This window comes from Centruroides sculpturatus, unplaced genomic scaffold (assembly GCF_000671375.1).
Source record: "Centruroides sculpturatus isolate CEXI.00-Female unplaced genomic scaffold, Cexi_2.0 scaffold1136, whole genome shotgun sequence".
Taxonomy (NCBI): Eukaryota; Metazoa; Arthropoda; class Arachnida; order Scorpiones; family Buthidae; genus Centruroides; species Centruroides sculpturatus.
This window is the reverse complement of record NW_019385375.1, coordinates 98,713-118,165: the sequence shown is the minus strand read 5'-3', so window position 1 is coordinate 118,165 and position 19,453 is coordinate 98,713. Positions and strand designations below refer to the sequence as shown.

The following is a 19,453-nucleotide window of genomic DNA, read 5'->3' as shown; positions in this document are numbered from 1 at the left end:
ATTTTTGGCTAATAGGAATACGATCGCCGCCAATCGTATTCCTATTAGTTGTCACGTAGTTCTTGTTATTTTCAAGATGGCTACGGAAACTTTCTCACGCAATAGAGAAAATGTTATAATTACGGATTTTTAATATTTTTCTCACCCAGCATCGTTTTCTTTTTGACGTATATTTCTTTCTGAATAAATAAATAAACACGGTTAACGACGGAAAATCGGTAGCGGTCATTTTGTTTTTCGAGATGACGTTTTCTCTTGCTTGCAAATGATTGTCTCTTTAAAATTCTGCTATTAGACAGCAGAAATTTCCTTTTCTGCTGTCTAATAGTCTTCTTAGAATGTTTTCATGCCTCATCTTATTCGTTTTTGATGTGTAGGTCTTCTAGGTTGTCCCGCCAATTCATTCTTACTTTTTTTTTTATTTACCACTTCTTCACATATGCTGTTAAACCATGTTTTTTTTTTTTTTGTCTGTATTCTCTAGTTAAGGTTTTTATGATTATTTCTAAGATGGATGTGCACATTCTTTCCTGGATTAGTCCATTTCCATCTCTTTTATCGTATTCAATTCTAAAACTTTTCCTATTTCTTTCTGGTATTTCTTTCTGGCCTATTGTCATTATCTTTGAGTTTATGTACATCGTATGAATAACGATGGTTTTGCTTGTCCTTCGTCATTACATGGAGTTTTACTTTCATACTGGCTCTCAACAGGAAGTTATCTATTCCTACTTCTGCTCATCTGAGACTGTGTTTTTATGCTATTACGGTATCTCCAGTTAACGAGTATATGTTCTATTTGGTTCCTAGCTTTGCCATCTGGAAATATCCATGTTTGTTTGTGAATGTCTTTTCTAGGGAAATTAGTACTATGGATTACAGTAGAGCCTCGAAAACTCGACACTCGCTAACCCGGCACTCCAGATAACTCGGCCACACACTGGCAGGGCAAAAATACCCTTAAATAATTAATTTTCATCATAGACAGCTTTATGTCTCATAGAGTATTTTTCTGAGGTCTGTCTTATCAAGTAAATTCATTAATTTTCATTTTATGTAGTAAAGGCTCTATGCCTTCATAAAGGACGTACTTTTCCTTTGTTTAAGGATATTTGGGCAGTTTATTGTCTGTTGTATTCTCAAGCAAACAATACATACAAGTACAGTACAATATTTTCTGAGGAAAACGCATACTTATCCTTTTTTAACCCCATTCCCGATAACTCGGCATTTTCACAAACTCGGCTACCCTTCGGTCCACATTAGGCCGAGTTTTCGAAACTCTACTCTATTAGATTTCTAGCGCTGGCTAAGTTGACAAGTCGCTCTCTATTATCATTGGCTGTCTTATGCAGGGTCTCCTTTCCTATAGTGGGTTGGAAGCACCACTCTGTCTATTTTAGCATTAGGGTCTCCAAGAAGCATCGCTATGTCATACATTGAAATCATCGAAATGTTGTTTGTTCACAAACCTTTCCGAAACAAGTAATAACATTATTTATGGACAATATTATGAAAAACAGTAACATTAGTTTCGATCCTGGTTATACAAATTGTGAACAAAATAATAATTAAATCACTTTATCATCGGCAATTTTGTGAACTTCTTCACGAAGTCTTCAATAACCAATATTTTGATTTTCTTTTACACAATAAAGTGATTTTCCAGAGGAACGATGATTTCCTGCTTTCATTTAAAAAAAAAGTAATTTTTTTATACAAAATGCTGACTTGCGGTTCCGTGGGTATATTTTCGTAAATATAAATCTAAAAATGGCTGTACAAAGAAAGGTGCCGACTTTTCCCCTACGCGATTTATGTTATGGATTTTTTAAAACTCTTTCAAATTTGTGAGCATTAAGAGGACCTCTTTTTGCAAGCCCATTATAAGTTCCGTCAAGCCCACAATAGGGCAGCCGGGTAATGAAAAAAAAGAAATCGACATACCCGATAAGATCAAATACCGAAATATTCCTGGATTATTTCGACTCGTCCAGATTCGATTTCGGGTTCCTCAAGGCCGTATATTACAACATCGACCGCTCGGCCATCGGGCCCATATATGAACGATTTTAATATCACGTGATAAGTTTGAACCAACCAGAATGCAGAACCGTGATAAACTCGGTTACAGGACACCGCCATGTAATCTTGTCTACTACCTCACCTCAAATATGTTTTGTTAAATTTATTTTTTTAGATTTATATTATTCCTAATCACAGATATTTGTAACTAAAATATGAAAGAGAAAGAAATAACGTTTGATCAAATAAATATATTTATTTTAATACTGTAATAAACCAATTAAGAAGAAACAAGAAAAAATAAAGTAACAAGTAGTATAGACTATTTGTTACAATATTTTATTATTCACAAATTATTCATTATTTGCCAAAAATGCTTAATTAAAAGCTTGACATCTTTCTTCAAAGATAACATACACAATACATTTATTTTCCTTTATACGACTTTGTTCATAATGTTAAGTATCTTTACCATTTCCAACAGAACAACCATTTCACAAGAACAACTCCATTGTGAAATATGACTTCGCACGTGAATATTTAAAATGTAATTTGAAGAGAATTTTTTACACAAATATCTCATTTCTTAACGCGTAAATTGGGATTTGTTTTCATGTGCCCAATTGATCCAATCCGTTTTCTAAATGCCTTCTTACATTTTGCATTGCTATTTATCTTTTGTGGGATGAACATATTCTTGATGAGTTTGGATTCGATTTCTGTTGTAAATTTCTATTTACAAATGTCACAGTAAGAATGAATCTCATTATTAAACTTTCCCACACGTAAAAAGCTGTTCAAATATATTACATTGATTAGGTAATTGTTTGGGGTTTCTTTCTAAACAAAAAAATTTTAAATGTAATTTCAATTTAGTTTCTGTTTAAAATCTGCTTTTACAGTTTCTACAAAAATACGCTTAGTTCTGATGAACGAGTTAATGCTCAATAAACGACTTTTAAAATAAAATCTCTTGTACAGTAGACCCCTATAACACGGGTTCCTATAGTTCGGATTCCTATAAGACGGCAAAAAAATTGCGACGGTATCCGTACAAACATGATAAAAATATCTCCTATAATTCGGTAAAACGTCATCGGGCAGCCGAACTACTTTCTGCCGTCCAGCGCCACGCTACGGAGAGTTTAGGCGGGTAAATTGAGTTTACTATCGTCTGTACAGGATGTAAATTAGGTAACGTAAGTCATACAGTACTGTAATTTTATACATTTCTTGTAAAAGAAACATTTCTTATTCAACGGCCATAAAGATTGTTTATATTAATGATGTCTCCAAAGTTCAACGAAGTTTTCGCAGAAAATTAACTTATCAGAAATCGCCCGCCGTTTGGTGCGCTGCTCCGCGACGAAAACAAGCTTGAGCAACGGCGACGTCGAACGGTGCACACTCGGTAAGTAATCCTACAATTTTTTGTTTATAGCATAGTTTATACGGATTATTCCCAAAAAATTATACATATTTTAAAAATGTTGAGTCGAATTATTCTAAAATCGATTAATTTTATGGAAGAAAACCTTTCAAACAGCCGTAGTTTGTAAACTTCACACGTGTCGGGCTGTGATTGGCAAGACTCGTACAAAATGGATTCATAAAGAACGAAACGTATCTATTGTGTTATAGGGGGTCGACTGTAATATACTTCACAAACGTAACGAAGATTGTCTCTTTTGTGATTGTCTTCGTGACATTTTAATTAATACATGATTATTGATAAAAAGTGTATTGCATTTGTCACAACAAAACTGTTTTATGTTTTAATGAATTTTTTGGTGATTGATTAAGTGGCGTTTACTTGCAAATTCTTTATTACAAATATTACACTTTTCAATGTGAATTTTCGAATGTTCTTTTAGCGCAGTTTCACTCTTGAATGGCTTGTTACAAATATAGCATACATACATATTCTCATGTTTAGTGAGACAATGTCTGGTTAAGGCAGTTGTATTGGTGTAATCTTTTTTACATATGTCACAAACATACTTTTTTGTATCGCTATGAATAATGTTATGCTGTTCCAATAAATGTTTTGTCTTAAAATATCTGTTACACATATGACAAGAATATTTGCATTTATTGCTGTACTTACGAATATGCTGTTTTAAATCAAAATTGCGTTTAAAACTTCTATTACATACCTGACAAGTAAAATCAAATTGATTACTATGAACTACTTTATGTCTTTCCAAATAGTGTTTTGTTTTAAAATGTTTGTTACATATGTCACAAGAATATTTGTATTCATCGCTGTGTATATTAATATGTTGTTTTAAATAAACACTTCGATTAAAACTTTTGTTACATATGTGACAAGTATGGTTAAATTCATTATTATGAACTTTTTTATGAGTTGTTAAATGATTTTTTGTTTTAAAACAACTGTTACAAACCTGACAATAATAGTTACGTTCATCGGTATGAGTCTCGTTATGGCTTTTTAGTTGGTATTCCCATTTAAAACTCTTATTACAAATATTGCATTTGAAAGGACGTTCTTCACTATGTGTTTTTTCATGCCTTTTTAATAGGCCTACCCATTTGAAAGCTTTATTACAAATATCGCATTTGAAAGGACGTTCTTCACTATGGATTTTTTTATGAGTTTTTACTTGGTCTTTCCATTTAAAGCTCATATTACAAATANTATGTGTTTTTTCATGCCTTTTTAATAGGCCTACCCATTTGAAAGCTTTATTACAAATATCGCATTTGAAAGGACGTTCTTCACTATGGATTTTTTTATGAGTTTTTACTTGGTCTTTCCATTTAAAGCTCATATTACAAATATCGCATTTGAAAGGACGGTCTTCACTATGCGTTCGTTGATGTTGCAACAACATATATTTCCACTTAAAATCTTTTCCACATATTTTGCAGGCATAAGTTTTGTGTATTCTCTTGTGTATCTCTAAACGGCCCTTACCATATGGAACGCGCTTACCACAAATGTCGCAATACACGTTTTCCTGTTTGATATTAGATTTTTTACTATGAATACGTTTATGCTGTCGCAAATACTGTTTTGTTTTAAAATATTTGTTACATATTTCACAAGAATAGTTACGTTCATCACTATGAGTTTTCTGATGCTTTTTCACCTGATTTTTACATTTAAAACTCTTATTGCAAATATCGCATTTGAAAGGACGATCTTCACTATGCGTTAGTTTATGACGTAACAAACTGTTTTTAAGCTTACATTCTTTTCCACATATCTTGCAGGCATGAACTTTACCATTTCTTGGAGATGACTTCATTTCATTCCTAGATGGCTGCAAAAGTAAATTCCTAAGAGAGATTTCGTTTTCATTTCCAGTATTGTGCTCTTTTATGTGTCTTCGCAAAAGAAATTGCCAGCAAAACCTCTTATTGCACGTTGTGCAGCGAAATGGTTTTTTTCTAATATGACAGAACAGATGTGTTTCTAATATTCTCTTATTTGTAAAAGTCTTTTTACATAAATCACACGTAAATTCCTGTTTAGAATAAGATGAAAACAAAATCTTGAAGTATTTTCTTTTAATTATATCATGAATTGTATTGCGTTTTCTAGTCGAAGGAACGTATATCTTTGTTTTGATATTACATTTAAAATGTTTTTGTTTTTCTGAATTTTGCTGAATATCGTATTCCTGATTTTGCTCTTCCTCCTCAACTGAAAGTTTAAAAAATGACATAATGAAATATCGATGATATTTCAATGAACACAATATAGCTTCAATATTAAAATATTAGCGCTTAAATTATATAATTGGTATAATACGTATAGTATACCTATGTTTTTCATTTAACTCGAGGTTACTAATTTGACGTCAGAGTGAGAGATGGTACCATGTGACATCTTCAACGCGTTGCGCGATGTAACACGAAATACTCGAGACTAAGGGACCTGGCGAAGCGCGTACCCACGACCGAACTCCCGATATTCAGGGAATGGAACCGCTTGGCCACTGGTGAGCCCAAATGAATGTGAAAAATTACATTTTCCAATATATCTGTTTTTAATTATATTATTTATTTAGTTGTTTTTCAAGTGGGATTCGTAAAAACGGGCAGAAATCGTGTGCTTTTAGAGAGAGGGGAAAATCATAAGTGTAAAAGAATAGAAACCACATAACAAAAGATTACGGATTTTGAGAAAAGAGAAAAAGTCGGCGGATTTTCTGAATCAGAATACGATAATTTGAGCGTGTGTTCAGTAAATCTGTACATTGATTTTAAGATTTACTAACACGTCGCAAATATTTACTTACTTATATCATTAACTCTCAAATATCTAATCTCAGCTAAATGTATGACAGTTGAAACTTGAATGCATTTCATCAGCTGCTTGCTAAATAATACAAATATAAAGTCTGAACTAAGTAACATATTACTTACTTTGAATATTCATTTCATTCCTGTTAAAGTTTTCGTCCGGAGTGAAGAATTCATTGTTGACAGGCTAAACAATATAAAAGCAATACATGACAACTACAGTACTAATAATCACTTATGACGTATAAACCAGTAACGAGTTGCTTAACTTTCCTAGCAACATTTAAAATTTTGGTGGCGCCATTTTTATAAAACGTTTTTTAAATGAATTATGATATTTTAAATGATTATAAATCAGTAAAATCAGTAATAATCAGTAAAATAGTCATTAAATCCGACCCTACTGGAGATACACACGAATCCTATCCGTCCATATCCACGCTCCCTCGACTTTGTCACAAAAATTTAATAGCCTCAATTCCCTTAATAACCCAATCTTCCCTGATAAATTTCAGAAATTTTCGACATAAAGCACAGGAGTTATTAATCTTCAAACAGAGTGAAAAAACATCGTGCTCCACATAAACACACACAAGCACATATACTGACATCCATACATACAGAAAAAGCCCACGGATTTTTTGCATTTTTCGACGTTTTAAGGTGGACACCTTAAATCTTAGGGGTTCAATTTTTGAACAATCGTCACACTTTTCCTGTGTTATGGGCCTATATAGCAGCCGGAAAAGTAATATGAAAGTCACTACACAGATGATGATTTAATACCTATAATTTGATATATACATATTGAAAATTTTCATTAGAATTAATTAATCATCTTGTGTAATTTATGTAGAAATTGTTTAGTCTTTCGCGTAAAAAAATATCACGCGAGCAGTGGCGTGCCGTCATTAGAAGCGTTGGAAGCGCCGCTTCCATCGTATTCTCTAAAAAATAAATAAATATTAATTTTAATTATATGAAAATAATCGCACAATATTTTATTATAACCGCATTATGTGTCTTATTACAAATTTCTATACTACACGTGGAAAAAAATTGCTATTATGTATTAGAATATTAGTGGCGGAGTGGAATCTCCTGTATTTTTAGATTACGAAAAGCGAGATTTGCGTATGCGCTTTACAGAGCACCAACCTCACCCGGTTTAGCCGGTGGAAGCCTACGACCTTGGGTTGATGCTACACATATAACGCTTCCAATTCTATCCGGGACTGGTTTTGGGCTGTTAGCCGCCTGCCCACTAGATATTTCGATTACGAGTAGATTTATAACTTAACCCAACCGATAAGAATTTACTGGTATGTTTTTGCGATAATTCCGTATAGTTGACAGGAGTTAAAAAAACGAAATTTTTACCGTACGTTGTGTATAAGGCGCATTAAATTTTTGTAAAGAAACGTCGAGGGATAAAGAGATAAAAAATGGTAACATGCAAAATCTCCAGTAGTGTCGAACATAATGAATATTTTATTTGTGGTTACATTTATAATTTTTCGTGAAATTAATTTCTACCATTAAAATTACACATTTCTTCACTTTATAATAATTAAAATTATAGAGAGTTTTTATAACATATGGCGCCATAGACAATTTTACTTTTTTATTAACATTAGTAATACTGTATAAATGTTATTTTTTAAATAAAATTTTTTAACAGCCAGGAAACTTACCCAACTCGTTGTTAAATTTTTTTCTTATATAATACATATTTTTTATTTAATATAGAATACACCTTCATTCAAAGCATAATTTTATATTAGTGATATTGAGCTATGTTTTCAAACATGCAGAAAGTTAAGTTAAAATTAAAATCTCACGGTAATTTGTATTACTCACCATTACCTGTTCATTATCATCTGGAAGATGAACAACTTCTTTACAATCTTCAGTCTTTAATTCAAATTTCAATTTTTTCAAAACAACTTTACATTCTGTTTTTATACCATGTTTTACATCACAGTTTCTTTTTACTTCTTCTTTCTTGATATCTGAAGTGGAATTTACAAAGTTTTTGTGTTAAAGAATTCTAAGAAAAACTTGAAATATAAAATAAAACCGAGTACATTCTCATTAATTAACATAACAATATTTAATTCTATATTTCACTACATCATTTATTTCTGATTACAAGTCGAAAAGTAGCTATGAGTCATGGCGAATTGAAGTATGTGTGAGACAAATTATAATAAATATAATTAGAAACTTTTTTTCTTATGAAATAAACCAGCAATGAGTGCTTAACTTTTCCAGATACATTTAAAATTACGTTTGGTGCCATCTCTTATGATATTTTGTTTAAAATATTTTATAATTTTTAACTATTATACAATAAAAAAAAGCTTGATTTTGCGGATAAAGATGACTTAAAAAAAGNACATTTAAAATTACGTTTGGTGCCATCTCTTATGATATTTTGTTTAAAATATTTTATAATTTTTAACTATTATACAATAAAAAAAAGCTTGATTTTGCGGATAAAGATGACTTAAAAAAAGTTGTAAATGAGAAAATGAGTAAACTCGTTATTATGTCCAACCCTACTGAATATAGACACGACCCGCATTATCTCTTTAACCCCTCGAACTTTAATCCCAAAAACTTAAAAGCATCAATCCCGTTAATAAACAAACTTTCCTTCTAAATTTAAGAAATTTTCGAAAAAAAGCACTCTAATTATTAAACTTTAAAAAGCTTGGAGAAAATCATTTTGCTTCTCCACACACCCTGACATTTATGCATACAAGAAATTACCATTTTTTTTTCTCGACGTTTTAAGCTATCTTAACTTTAAAAATGAAAATGTTTAAGGGAATTATTTTTTGACAGATTTCCCTTCTGTTATATATAACAGCCGAGAAAGAAAAACTTAGTTAAAGAGTTAAATAATTACGGATTTAAAAATTTTCAATTAGAAATGCACAATTATTACATTTCACAATTTATTCTCGTATATGTTGTAAAATATCACAAAAAAGTTATGTTAATCAAAGTTCGATATTCTAGTGTTTTCCCATTTCTGGACATTCTGACCTCGATTAGCAAAAACTATCTTAGAAAATTCTATTTGTCGACGTTGATAACTTTACGTACGATGTATTGTATAGTGCGTTACGTATCTGCGTGTCACTCCGTTACAGTTAGTTTCATATATAATATATAAATGTATATGCAATAAAAACTTTTTTTGCTTAAGTATAAACTAAGTGTACATAGATTTATTTTCACGTGTATTCTGGGTGAAGAAATATCCTGTGAAGAAATATTTTAACATTCCTTAGAAACACATATTGTTTAGTACATAGATCAACAGATAGCATTTACTGCGTGATTAATACAGTCTCTATTCAATTAGATATGGTTTCAGGATGCTTTGCTTACTCTTAAATTAATATTATATGTACAGGTACTTAATAACTAAAATAAAAAAATAATTTGGATGGAGCTAATGAATGATATGTTTATGTTTCGAGTTCGTTAACGATGATTAATTTATTTGCACTGTTGTACCGGTACTCATAAGTAATAAAAAATGTGTAATGCACATAATTACTTTGAGTTTGATTTGAAAAGTAACAAAATCTGGCAGAGTTACGGAATTTATCAGAAAAAATGTTACAATTGGTTATGAGGCCATTTATTGTGAGATTTTACGTAAAAAGTCGTTTTATATTATTATTTTAAAATGGCGAAAGGCTGAATTTTGAAAGTAGAAATGAGTTTTATTTATAGACTAGCAGACGAGCCCGGCGTTGCTTGGGCAAAAAGTAACGATAGCAAAGATTATTATCAATACATTATAGCCAATCTTCCCCTTTTTCAACGGTTGCAAGAATTAGGTTCTCCCCCTTCCGAAATTAATTAGATAATGTTTAGATATCTGCTTATCATACCGGAATAACGATATTTAAATTTCTTAATTTCTTAAAGCTCTTAATGTGCATTGTAGTGGCATGCCTTATTAAAACGCAGGATAAACAAAAAAATCCGCATTTAAAATAGTACAGTGGTAGTTTAAATTTTTTAGGATAAGACTTAATCCTCTCTCACTCCCCCGCGAAAAAAAATTTCGAAAAATCCCTTTTTAGTGTACACTCTCGTGACGTACCCTAACTCTGTACCAAGTTTCAACTTTCAACTCCTTGTGAGGCTCTTGAGAGGTCAAAACCCTCACTAAAATTCGCGTTAAAATAATTTTGTTTTAAAGAAAAAAATATAGCAGTTAGAAATAGACTTTTGATATGAAAACGCGACGCTAGACAATAGAAGAATTTTAAACAATAGAAGAATGTAAGTCTGTCGACCATCTCCGGTTGGAGATCGAATTAAACTTCGATTTTGACCTCTCCCGCGCCCCCGAAAGGCTTCGAATTGTCATCAGGTGAAGAGGAGAGACCAATCGGTAGGAGAATCTGAGAGAAAACGGATAAAACCCCGGAAATTCAAGGACGCGACCGACGGCTTCTTCTCCCGAAAGTTCTAAGTGACAAATCTATTGTTGTGTGTGTGTCTCGCACCAATCATCGTCTCCATCTCCCGACCTCGGATCGACAACTTTCCATCAACGGAAGTCGACCGCATCGTCCCGGAGTCGTCGAGACGTGATGGAATTGTTCATTCACGAACAAGGGACACTTTTTCAAAATGGGACTATCTTGGAAAGGAGAGGAAGACCCAGAGACCGCAGCCGATGTTGAACTTCCAAGATCGCGGAAATCTTGTAAGCTCCTTTTGTGTTTAATAAACGGTTGTGTTGTTTGTAAACAAAGCATCTATATCTGACTCAACTGCTTCCACATGTCGTTGATTGTTACCGCTCGGCAATCCAAACGGCAAGGGAGACGATGACGATATATTTCATCTATTATCGTCAACTTAGTTTTTTTTTTTATTTCTTTCCCCCTCGGCCCCACATCTTAATTGTTTGGACTCTACGCTTATTATTGTGGGGAGATGTCTAACATTTTGCTTATGAAAGAAACTATCGCGATAATTTGGTTTTGGAGCTTCTAACGAAAATATCATATTCTTGAGATGTTTTCAAATGAAACTTTAAAGTACTGTATATCAAAAATAATTATGTATTCTGTTTGCAATGACGACTTTTTCACTGTCTGACATTTCATACATCTCACCCCGAGTATTTCGGTGAAATGCCTAAAGGATTGTGATAAGAAAACAAGTATAATTGCATAAAATTAATTTTCGAATATCTTTAACTAAAGTAAATTTATTTCATAGTTGTACGAAATAGTTTATAGTAAGTGTAACAGCACGGTATAAGTATTGTTAAGTTCCCTCCTGTTCGAACGTGCTCTACAACTAGCTGAAAGCTTTCTTCAGTCCAGGAACGTTTTTGAGAAGTTTCTAATTTAATCATATAATTGGGCTGTAAAATGAAAAAATTAGAGACCTATAAATTCTCACTGTCGTTTGTCTGTGTGTCAGTCCTTTCTTAATCTCGAGAACGGATGAAGATGAAATCCGAGATCAGATAATACGGAAAGAATTGGAGAACGAGACATCGATTAACTGTGTACGAACTTTTGGTGAAGATCGAAAATCACGTTAGTACAATTAAAAACTATTCTCCCGAAAACAGTTAATAAATGACCGGCACAACTCCATTGTCAAAGGAAAAATATAATGTAAAGAGGCAAGCCACTATTCATCTGAGATGAAGAACATATATTTTAAATTAAATACATTAAAAATGTGATTAACATTTGCAGCTCGGCATTGTGACGATGCCATAATAAATAATTGCTCGTTTCATTAAAATCTAAAATATCTAAATTTGAGTTTTTTCTATTGTAAAATTCTGATCAATTGAATTGACAATTTTAAATGTGTCAACTGGATTAAATGTTATTGATAATATTAAATTCTATTTAAATCCTTATTCACTATACAAGACGTACTCGCAACATTTTTCAAATGTTATCATTTCCATTTATATGAATATAAATTTCTGTATTACGTGTTATTTTTATCAGTAGGAATATAGGCTACATTCATTATATTAAAAGTATTAAGACTTACCTCTTTCGATTTTATAACCAGAATGACTCCAAATAGTGGATCCGTTTGTATTGTTTGTGGAAATTGGTTTACCTTTAATATTTATCTGAAATAATAAATAATTACGTTATATTAAAAGACTGGTTGATCTTTATAGAAAAACAAATAAAAAAAGTATTTAAACTAAAGCATAAAAATACACTTACTAAATAATTTTTTTAAAAATATGGCTTACTAACTACTTTTCTTTTAATAGTAATGCTTGTCATCTATTTAATACCTTTCAAACGAAAATTTTGAATTCAAACAACATGAATTCCTCTTTTTAGCAAAGGTATGTATACAATTTATCGGAACCTCCTGCCCAATTAAAAACATATGATACTATGTGAATATGTAAACAATAGTTTATTAATTAAGAATCGGACAGCAATTCGAAAATAGACTTATAAATTTCCACTTTCCATAGTCTGTACGACTGTTTGACAGTCTTTTCTTAATTTCGACAACAGATAGATCGATAGGTGTATGCCTAGACCACATGTCGAACATTTAATCGATTCACTATGCAAGATCTTCCTATACACATCGGAAGTTAGATTCAGAAAGTTTCCTCTGAAAGAAGTTAGATACGTAAACGTCACGACACTATTACTAACAGGAAATTTATAATGTACACGGCCAAGTTTAATAATATACACTACTTATTTCAGATGAAGAGCATATATAATTTAAGTTAAATAAAATAATAGTATAATGAAAAATTGCAGCCCGGCATTGTGAAAATGTCACAATAAATATCTTCTCGTTGATTGACTTTTCCTTTTCGCAATTGTAATAAGTTAATTTCGGATCTTCTAATGCGTATAAGAAGCGAAAGCATAAAAATCGTGTCAAATTTGACCCTCAGCTTTTGGAAAACTCCACGTTTTAAGACTTCCTGAATCCCAAAAAAATGTTTAAAAATATGAAGGTTTTGCCATTTTATTATGACTAATAATATAAACAGGTTTTTAAATAAAATTTCCTAACAGATTATGCCACAAACAATTTTGAAGATTTTTGCCGGAAAAGTTACGCAACTCGTTTCTAGATTTTTTCGATGAGAGATAACTTCATGTTTCTTATTTTGAGATAATTAATCTCTCGATCACTGTCAATCTCCAAAGCAATTGGTCGAAAATCAGAAAGATCGCGAGTCGAATTCTACTACTGCTTAGGCCTGATTGGAGTTAAAAGTCTCCAACACATTTTCATATCTTACAGCTTAAATATCATTGATTCTACAAATATAATACACTAAACTCAAACTACACAAACCTGAAATATAAATTTATAGGTACAAAAGTAGATGCGTTCAAAATATTATGTAGAATTAAGCATGAAATGAAGCAATAGCAGCTACTTTCAATCAAACTACAAAATTTCTCTGAATAACGCGTAACTTGTCTAAGCAAGAGTATAGTTACTGTACAATTATAGTTACTGATCCCGAAGAAATAAAAAATCTAGCAAAGAGTTGCGTCACTTTCCCGGCTGTTATGAGATTTTATTTTGAAAACCACTTTCTAATTATTAAGCGTAATAAATATATAGAATTACATGTATGGCCATGTGTTAAGAGATGTTGAAAAAATTTACATATGTTTAATTAGTAGAAAATAGCAATAGACTTAATTTTTAGGATAGAGATAAGTTTATAAAACATTGTAAATGGTAACACGTAAAATCTTCATTAAGTCTGATCTCTGGAAGGATATGACACGTGACCAGTGTCTAGCCGTCTATGGAAGCTGTAGAAGCGCCTCTTTCTTTGTGTTTTCTAAAATATAAACTAGTGCGATTATTTTCATATTTTAACTTTGAATTAATTATAATTGATATTTTATTATAACCACATTAAGTATTTTAGTACGAATTTTTAAACTACATTTGGAAAAAATGATAAGATTCGAATATAAATTCGTATATGCTTATTCCCAATGGAAGCGCCGTATTGTCGAATACAGGACAGCTTCCATGAAAAAAGTATTTGAATGGTGTAAAGCAGCTAGATTAAGGGCATGCGCACATAGTACCAACCTCGCGGTTGAGCTGGTGGATGCTACACACCAAAATGTTGTATAACGCTTCCAATGATTCTATCTAGGGTCGGCACAGCTTTTCTATCATCAGGTGTCACCGCGCGCCAGTGCACGTGACCACTCTCTTATCTGTTCATCCTCTTGACCTTTCACAACTAAATGTTAATAGCATCAATGCCCCTTATATACAAACTGTCTTGCGGAATATCGTTCCTTTATCTTCACCATGTCCTACGATATTTAGCAAAATATACGACAACGTGACTTCATATAATAGGAACAGGTAATTGCCAGTCATCTTAAAGTATACACAACAATATAAAAAATTTTAAAGACAGTCGGACCACAAAATTCCGTCAGTAAAAAAAAATTAACCTTTTTAGAACGAACACCGTGGTTAAAACGTCAAATTTCATTGTAAAAAGCCGAAATGACTGTTAGTTGAAATCGAAAATAACGTAGCTTAGTTTAAAGTTCGTGGAACCATTATATACTGTTTTAAGAAATATTTTTTCTATTTCTCACTTGTTTTTTTTCGTCCTTAAAGCAGCACTACGATCTTAAGATAAAATATTTTTCACTCACCTGTAATGGTTCTGATTTAATTGTTTTATAACACTTCACATCTGTATTAAATTTTTTCTTGAAATTCTTTAAATCAACTTCAAATTTTTCTTCGTTTCGTTCAATTGTGAAGTCCGAATATTTCGTTTCTAACTCTTGTTTTATCTTCATTTTCTCCATTTACGATATTCTCGTATGTCAGAAATCTGTATTCAATCCAAGAATTAATTAATTAATTAATATTCATTCGAAATTTAGGGCAAACAATAAGGAAAGACAAGCAAACTCATTACTATTGTTCCCGTTGTAGCAATAAATTAGGGATGCACTTTCATGGTTGACGGAAGAAACTGGAGTTGTGCACGTGTCTAGAACACGTGACACTTTTCCGCTACAATATCACTTGTTATATAGCTAATAGTGTTGTTCTTAAAACGTACCTATAAATGTTTATAGTAAGAAACAAAAAATAAAATATTTAATCATATTCTTAAAATCTAGAAGCTTTCCGGTTTACATTATACTAGGTACAGAAGCCTATCAAGGTTTTTCGGGGCCTAGGGCTTATTCGATTACAACAGCACCCCGTTTTTGGTCAAATTAGAATTTTTAAATTAAGGATTGAAATTTATTAATAATAACATCAAAATCAAAGTTGAAATATATTTATGAAATGTTAATAAAAACGTATTAAAATTTTTTATAATAATTCAATTTTTGTACGCCCTTGACACTTTGGGGCCANATTATAATTCAATTTTTGTACGCCATTGACACTTTGGGGCCAGGGCTTTAGTTTTATTAGTCCCTATGTAGATTTCCTCCTGATAGTTCAATGTGAACTATCTTATAATTAAAAGATAAAATTTAAAAAAATTAAAAAGCAGGTAAATTTATAAAATGAATAAATAAAACTACTAAAATATAAAAATGAATATAAATTTGAATATCTTTTGGGCGAAACAGCACTAAAATCATTTCTAATAGTTATGCGGAAAGAAACGACAGTTGCAATTAATTAAAAATAGTATAATTAATTCAGAAAATTCGATGCAAAATTAATATTATGTGAGGACCCAGGGTTTATAATTTACTTTTAACAAAAGTTTGTTATATTTGTTCGATATTTTCCTCTATTTTTATAAAACGAAATTAAAGGAAAACTTTCTATTTTGTTAATGTACACCAACGCCCTCTAATTCATTTTTCCTTGTGTGAGAAAGACCTGAAAATATTTTTAGGAAAAACTTTTCTATGAAATTCACACCTTGTGTCCTTACCGTATTGTTCTCCAAATCTTGAAATCATTAAAAGCAATGTCCTTCACACCCGTTTTAAAAAAATTAAGAAAAAGATTGTCAGTGACCCCAACCTTTGCCTACGGTCACCGTCCAATACTTTGCTTCGAGCGGCCCCTGTTTCTTTTTACCCTCTTATAGATTTATTAGCCATTTACAGGGGGGCGTTGCGCTCACTTTAGAAACTGCTGCGCCAAACAGTCCAACTTCCGATACGTGTCGGAAGTTGGACTGTTTTGCGCAGAGGTTGGAGGAGTTCTGCGCTTAAAAATGAGGTCACCCTCACACAGGTCAGTTCCCTGTGTGAGGGTGACCTCATTTGTGAAAGACAGAGTAGCTGCTAAAATTCCTAAACCTCCGTCACACAGGAAAAAAAAAGAAAAAGAAAAGATTCGAAGACGAACAGAAATTATTTTTTAAATCTCCGATTTAAAAAATAATTGTTAAACGTTAAAGGTATATTATATTTAAGTTATTCTGTAAACTCTCTCTCTCTTTCTCCATTCGAAAGGAAAATTCGATAGTAGAATAAACTAGCAACCAGTCACGCAACTTTCTCGGCAACATTTGAAATTTTGCTGACGCTCATACATAATATGAGCGTTAGCAAATATGACTTTATCATATTTAATGTTTTTAAATACTATAAAATGAAAAAAACATTAAAGGATGAGTTTTATAAAAACTTACGAGTAAAGTCGTCATTAAGTCCGCCATGACGCGTTTCTATCAGCCAATAACGGTTCGTCTGGTAGTCACGTGAGAAAATAATATCACGTGGGGTTTTAATGGCTAAACTGGTTTTAAAATGGCTTTTGGTGTTAAAATAAACGGGACATGTAACACACTTGTCGTCTCTGCCTTCGTCGCCACAACCCACATATGATTAGTCTCTAGGCATTTCCTGACGCGCAATTAACTTATTTCCCTTAAAAGTCAGCTTCTTATAGATGAATGACATTAAATAAAGAAAAGATAATAAATTTAACACAAATTCTACGAAAATAATGACATATAATTTAATTTAAAGGAAAATCCAAACGAATGTTAGTCGAAATAGTATTGTTCATCGACAGATCTTCATCGAGGAATAAGCGTATTTTGTACACCAGTTCTTCTCGATCCAAAAAAATATCTGTCATTCAAAATCTTCTAGTTAAATAAAGCGAGCCGTACGAAACAAAATTTGTAAACACGTGGATAACGGAAGTGTCGGTATCGTTTGCCATCTTGAATACTGTATGGATACGCCGAAATGTAAGTAGGGTACTTGTGCAGTCGTGCGGCGAAAATGTGTTTGTGTCACCGCGCCCTATGAGTGCATTCACCCCAATGGAAATATATACGACTCCATTAACTCTCCACTTCAACGACCTTAAGTCATCGAAATTTAATAGCATCAATTCCCTAAATGAAAGGAGAAAACCTAGAAAAAGACTGACGATGTAACAACGTGTTTGCCAGACGAGTGATAAAAACGAGGTGGGTTCTAGGAACAATATTTGTTTATCTTATATCACGTGGGTTTCGTAGCTACAAACTATGACGTGAGTTGGTGACGCAATACCTGTTGACTTCTATTAACTTTAAGTGTACTGTAACCCCTTGTTTACTGCTACAACGCGAATAATAGCAATGAGTTTACTTGCCTTCTTTTTTAGGGCTCTTTCATATTATGGCCAACTGTGTGACTCCACAAGCGTCTAGAGCACTGCTCTATATTACGGCGAACAGCGCAGTCGGTCGACAGACAGGTCGTTCCAGTTCGACAGATTTAAAAAGTTGAATAATTTGTAATCGGTCGGAGCAGTCGGTCATAGTGTGAAATAGGCCTTACTCGCCGTGAATTTATTGTGAATATTTATTAATTGATATCGGTTGATGACAGTCTATTCACGTAAAAGAAGTAAGTGTTTCCTATTGTATAAATTTTATTTTCTTGTACAAGATATTTTTTAATCCGTATGCAATTCTTTAAAAGAACTTAAAACTTTTCACCACCTCCACTAAATGTGAATTCTGAATATTTCTTTCTGGTTCTACTTTTATCGTCATTTCCTCAGTTTACAATATTCTCGTATGGGTCAACAATCTGTTTTAAACAGGTTTTAAAATTGTCGAGTTTGAACTTATATTTGCCTGAATACATAAATTAATAAATAAAATTTATATAATAGGAAACACTTCTTTTAAGTGAATAGAATGTCATCAACCGATATCAATTAATAAATATTCACAATAAATTCACGGCGAGTAAGGCCTATTTCACACTATGACCGACTGCTCCGACCGATTACAAATTATTCAACTTTTTAAATCTGTCGAACTGGAACGACCTGTCTGTCGACCGACTGCGCTGTTCGCCGTAATATAGAGCAGTGCTCTAGACGCTTGTGGAGTCACACAGTTGGCCATAATATGAAAGAGCCCTAAAAAAGAAGGCAAGTAAACTCATTGCTATTATTCGCGTTGTAGCAGTAAACAAGGGGTTACAGTACACTTAAAGTTAATAGAAGTCAACAGGTATTGCGTCACCAACTCACGTCATAGTTTGTAGCTACGAAACCCACGTGATATAAGATAAACAAATATTGTTCCTAGAACCCACCTCGTTTTTATCACTCGTCTGGCAAACACGTTGTTACATCGTCAGTCTTTTTCTAGGTTTTCTCCTTTCATTTAGGGAATTGATGCTATTAAATTTCGATGNAGCCGCAGCTTCACATCCAAAGAGCCGCATGTGGCTCGCGAGCCGCAGGTTGCCGACCCCTGCTCTAGACCAGTGTTCTGCAACCTTTTTCTACCTGCGGCACACCCATGACTCAACACGGCACACCAAAATGTTATTCCTCTCAAAAACGTACCATATGATACGATTAATAGAATTACGTAATGCCACTAACCTATTATTATCGTTATTAAACAGACATCAACACCTGTGAGCAATTTTTTTTCATATAATTTTTTAGAATACATAAAAATGCGTGGCTTGTAATAAAGAATAAACAAATATCATCTTATTTCTTCAGTGCTGCGGCAGAGAATGAAATACCAGCATAAAAAACACAACAACTGTGATAAAAATATATAAATAAAATTTGAAATTAACAGAATATGTAAAAGTTCACGTCACACCTTTCACCATGTGACGGCACATCAGTGTGC

At 32.5% G+C, this 19,453-nt stretch overlaps 1 protein-coding gene across 1 annotated transcript; it reads right to left on the bottom strand.

Moving 5' to 3' along the window:
- Positions 1-535: 535 nt before the first annotated feature.
- Positions 536-17,823, bottom strand: LOC111638299 (zinc finger protein 224-like). The gene is made up of 8 exons (XM_023383986.1): positions 16,979-17,823; positions 15,284-15,430; positions 15,012-15,196; positions 12,364-12,448; positions 8,161-8,312; positions 6,424-6,487; positions 4,722-5,698; positions 536-610 (listed from the first exon to the last, which is right to left on the bottom strand). The coding sequence occupies exons 3-8, from the start codon at positions 15,168-15,170 to the stop codon at positions 536-538; spliced, it is 1,512 nt and encodes a 503-aa protein (XP_023239754.1). The 5' UTR covers positions 15,171-15,196; positions 15,284-15,430; positions 16,979-17,823.
- Positions 17,824-19,453: the final 1,630 nt, after the last annotated feature.